General features: G+C 38.5%; 2 protein-coding genes across 2 annotated transcripts in view; one reads left to right on the plus strand and one right to left on the minus strand.

Moving 5' to 3' along the window:
* Nucleotides 1-3208, minus strand: part of LOC102876558 (alpha-taxilin-like) — a 6889-nt gene extending 3681 nt beyond the window's left edge. The window contains exons 1-2 of the mRNA XM_006898941.1: nt 3197-3208; nt 2954-2967 (exon numbers count right to left, since the gene is read on the minus strand). Of these exons, the coding sequence (XP_006899003.1) occupies nt 2954-2967; nt 3197-3208 (26 nt within the window). The remainder of the gene's footprint in view (nt 1-2953; nt 2968-3196) is intronic.
* Nucleotides 1-5113, plus strand: part of MERTK (c-mer proto-oncogene tyrosine kinase) — a 226471-nt gene that overhangs the window by 207013 nt on the left and 14345 nt on the right. The window lies entirely within an intron of this gene.

The raw sequence follows: 5113 nt of genomic DNA on the forward strand, positions 1-5113 counted from the left end.
CTTTTCTCCCCATCCCTCCCCCCAGTTCCCTCTTCTCTTTGAAAAGTAAAAGAAAATGCCTTCATTGGTATATAATACCCCCACCCCGAGTATACTCCACTCTGCAGCCTTCATTCTGGACTCTTATGACAATCACAATACCCTATAATATATTGCTTTTAAACTGTTCTCTGCTCTAATTTGTATAATTTCAGGTTTTTTTAGAGGGTATCAAGTTTTCTTGCTGTTCTTTTTCAATTTGTTGGATCTGTTGGGTTAGAGAGTCAATGGCCATTTTTCCTGCCTTTTTATGTGTTTGCTTATTGCTGTAAATTGATCTCTGATTACTGCTGTGGCTGTTTTCCAGAGGTTTTGGTAGGTGGTGTTTTCATTGTCATTTGTTGCAAGAAAGTTTTTAATTTCATTTTTTATTTCTTCTAGTACCCAGTCATGTTCAAGCAAGGTGTAGTTCAGCTTCCAAATACATGGTTCCCCCACCCCTTTATCCTCTTGTTATTAATTTCTAATTTTGTAGCATTGTGGTCTGAGAAAATGCTTTGCATTATTTCTATGTTTTTGCATTTATTGATGCTTGCCTTGTGGTCTAAAATGTGATCTATTCTGGAGAATGTTCCATGCACATTGGAGAAGAAGGTATAACTGTGGTTTTTTGGGGTGCATTAGCCTATAAATATCTATGATGTTGAGTTGGTTTATTGTGTGGTTTAATTCTTGAGCATCTTTTTTGAGTTTTTTTTTTTTTTCTGGTAGTTCTATCTTTTCTTTAGAGGGATGTATTGAAGTCTCCAACTACTATAGTCTTGTTATCTATTTCCTTTTTCAATTTTGTAATGTTTGTTTGTTTTATATATATTGCAGGTCTTTCATTTGGTGCATAGATATTTATTATTGTTATGTCCTCTTGTTCTAATGACCCTTTAAGCATTATGTTGTGACCTTCCTTGTCCATTGTGATGCTATTTGCATTGAAATTTATTTTATTGGAGATTGCCATTTGCTTGGTATATTTTTTCCCAATCTTTAATTTTTAGTCTTTCTATTTCTTCATTTTTCTAGTGTGTCTCTTCTAGACAGCATATTGATATATTTTGGGGTTTTAAAAATCCAATCTGTTACTCTAATTCTCTTCAGTGATGCATTCAAAGTGTTCAAATTCAGTATTATAATTGAAAAGCAGGGCTTTATTGCTATCATTTTGTTGAGTTATTTTTGGTGTTGTTGCTAGTTACTTTGGTCCACATCTGTAAGAAGGACATCTCTGTGTTTCCTCCAACACTGGTCTTGTTTTTAACAAATTCCCTTAGGTTCTTTTTTTCTGGGAGTATCTTGATCTCTCCTTCATATTTGATGGATAATTTTGCTGGGTACAGTATTCTGGGTTGACAGTTGTGTTCTTTTGAGTGTTTAATATATGTCCTTCCACTCTCTTCTTACTCTCATGGTTTCTGCTGATAAATCAGCACTTAATCTTATCTACTCTTCCTGATAGGTTACTCTTTATTTCTCCCTTGCTGCTTTCAGAATTCTCTCCTTATCTTTGGTTCTGGCAAATTGAACTATGATATGCCTTAGTGTTTTTCCTTTGGGATCTATTCTATATGGTGTTTGCTCAGCTTCTTGAATATATATTCTCTCTTTCTTCATTATGCCTGGGAAGTTTTCCTCTAATAATTCTTCCACAACTTTTTCAGTGCCTTTACTTGCTTCTTCCTATTCTGGGATTCCAATGATGCACATGTTATTTCTCTTGGTGGTGTCCCACATTATTCTTAGGTTTTCTTCTTTTTCCTTCCTTTTTGATTCTGCTTTTTGCTCTAGCAGATCAGTGGTGACAATTTTGTCTTCTATTTCACTGGTTCTATATTCCATCTCTTCAACTCTGCTCATGTGTCCCTCCATCATGTTGACAGCATCTGAAACATTGAACCTCATATTTTGGATAGTGGTTTTCTTGTTTTTCCAGTGCAACTAATGCCTTATTTGTTTTATTTGCATTGTTTGGGTTTTTTTTTAAGCTTCTCCTGGTTTTTGCTTTCAGTGTCCTGTAATTCTTCAAGTTTTTCTTTCATTCATTGAAAATATTCAATCATTGTTCTTTTAAATTCTGTGTCAGAAAGTCCCATCACACTTTCTGGCTTCAGGAAATCCATTGATACTGTGTCACCTTTTGGGGTGTGTGTGTGTGACATCTTTCTTTGCACTTGTGTAATGTGTGGGATAGCTTGCTTCCTTCAAGACATTGATAGGTTCTTGATCTGAAGTCAATGCTCTAGAAATTAGTTGGACAGCTTCCCTACTTGTCTTTTTCTCTGAACTGCTGCTGACTCAAGGGAAAGTTCAGTTCAGGGCCTGTGAGAGCAGTTTATTGGAGGTAAGTCAGATCAAGGTGCTCTGGATTAAAGGCAAGTTGATTGACTGGGTGTGTAGGCACAGGTGTGGAGCAGAATGGGGCGGTGGGTGTGGGGCAGGCACTGGGTGCTGGGCAACCACAGGGGAGGATCAGCCACTTGCAGGGACCTCACTCAGATTTCAGCTGTCTGGGTTTGTCATGAGTGCCTTCCCTACTCAAATTCCAGCTGTCCGTCTCCCACCCAGCAGCTCTTGCTCAGCAGACCTTGTCCAGTGACCCTCACTCAGATGCCCTCACCCAATGGTCCAAGTCCAGGGAGGCTTAAGAAAAACTCAGTCAAATTACCACTGACTCGCTCACTTCTGGCTGGTCTGCGGTGTCTACAAAAACTCTGTCAAATTCCTACCTGGCTGCTCGCTCCTGTGTGTTCTCCTGGGCAGTTGGTGGTGCCAAGAAAACTCACTTAAATCCCCACTGGCCTGCCAGATCCTCAGCAGTTGGCGGAGCCCAAGAGAACTCAGTCAAATTCCTGCTGGCCCACTTGTTCCTGTGTGTTCTCCTGTGCAGTTGGTGATGCCCAAGAAAACTCTGTTAAATTCCTACCTGCCCACCTGATCCTGGGTGGTCGGCAGGGACACAAGAAAACTCAGTTAAATTCCAACAGGCCCACTTGCTCCTAGTGGGGTTTAAGAGAATCAATCAATTTCCCACTAACCTTCATTCTCCTTGCACCTGGATCCCACAGCAGCTCAGCTGGAAGCTCAGGCTTCATCCAGGGACTGCGGCTCGATACTTCTCTAGTTCCCAAACGAATTATTTTAATAACAGTTCTGACTCAAATCCTACTGTCCACGTCATGCCGCGTTGGTCTCTGCATGCCGTTATAGTCTCTCTATTGGCCCGTTTCTATGCAGCTTGCTGCTCCTCCAGCTCCTCATACTGCTTTCTCCACCACCACCATCTTCCAATCCCCAACATTTACTTCAATAAAGGCACAGGAGTTTTAGGTATAACTAGGAATTGATGAAAAAATATTTTATATACTATTTACCAGGGAAGTTTGATTTCTCTTTACGGGTCTCCTCTCAATGCCCACAGTAGTAAGTTAATGAGAGTAAGATTACTAAAAGATTGTGAGATTAAAATAACTGGACTGTGGGGCTGGGGAAGGGCTGGGCAGGGAGAGAAGTGCAGCAATGAATGAATGGAAATCCACAATCTCTGTAAATGTTCATTAAAATTATTTAAAAAATTATTTTAAAAAATAAGGAGGGAAAAAAATAACTGGACTAGTGTTGAGAAGAAAGCTTATTATCTTACCAGCAACATCTACGCATATCCAAGGCTTTTCCAGGTGTATGGTGATGCTAAGCTGCTCACTTGTAAGGGCCCAGAAGGAGCCAGGGCCCCAGTCTGATGGCTCTTTTGCCACCAGCACACACGTGAGACATTACTAAGCTATGTGCTCAGGACATCTGCACTGGAAGCAAGTGACAGGAGGTGTCTCTTCTGCCTCTTTACTCTCTTGAAGCATCTTTTGACATGATTTACATCTTTCTACACTGGAAGTAGGAACTTTGAAATTTGGGTTTTAGGGCACTTCTGCTGGATGAAATGGACTGGGGTTTTAAATTTTCTGCAATGGCAGCCTTAAGAAATTTCACTTTCGGGGGTGGGTAAAGGAAGGGAAGAAGATCTGGTGTAAAAAAACTGTATACAAAATTTGTAAGTAAGCCAGCATAAAAGGAAAAAAAATTGTCTTTTATCTGGTCCTGCTTTTCCTCCTTCAAATCTTTATTGCTGAACACTGAAATAGCAGTTGTCAAATTGTTTTCCCCATTTTTAAGGACAGTCTGGTTGATGAAATGGAAATTTATTACTGTTGTTCTTTTTAAGACTCAGGGTTTGAGCTCATGAATTTCTGAATAGTTTCTGGCAACCTATTCTTAAAAGCTGTGGAGTTCTGTGGGTATGTGTAATTTTTGCTAATTTGGAGTAGTTTACTGGTTTCACATGAATCTTTTTTTTTTCTGTGAGACAAGTTTGCATGTAATCTCTAGCAACTTGTCTCTCTAGTTCTTTCTTATAATTGATAGTTCTAAAGTGAGTTTATCTCAGGAACCACCTGAGCTATATCTGCTAGAGGTAGGCAAATAGTATGTATAGTATCAACTCAGTGTCTAGTGGCATTAATAATTTTGCACTACTTGTCAGAAGAATAGAAAGACAGCAAAACTGTTAAATCTTTCCAAGTTAAATAGAGTAGTAATATTGTGACATTCTTAAATAAATCTGTTAGGATCTTGAGAAAAACTTTCCAGTTCATGTGTACAACTTTTTTCATTTCTCATCTTAAAGGGAATATGGACTCTTATGTTGTCTTTATTAGACATTTTTATTGGAATAGTGAGAGTCTATGAGCTTCAAAGTATTGCTATATTAAATTTAAAACAATAAAATTTAAAGAAAAAGATAAATTCGGAAAATTTTCTCAGCGCCAAAATCTGGCTGAAAGTCCAAGGTGGGCAGAAAGTACTCTAAAAAAGGGAAAACTTAAAATTCTTGAATTTTTTCTAATAAAAGAAAAAAATATATATACACACACGTAGGCTTTTCTTTTAAATTTTTCTTAGTCTTCCTAAATTTATTGTTGTCACCGCTTGCATTGGTTGATACTTGAGGGAGGGCAAGGAGTGTGTTTGAATAGAGAATGTTAATCTTGTTGTTGTTGTTGTTATGTGCTGTCGAGTCGTTTGCGACTCA

Source organism: Elephantulus edwardii, unplaced genomic scaffold (genome assembly GCF_000299155.1).
Source record: "Elephantulus edwardii isolate Elephantulus edwardi_28Jun2011 unplaced genomic scaffold, EleEdw1.0 scaffold00241, whole genome shotgun sequence".
Lineage (NCBI taxonomy): Eukaryota > Metazoa > Chordata > Mammalia > Macroscelidea > Macroscelididae > Elephantulus > Elephantulus edwardii.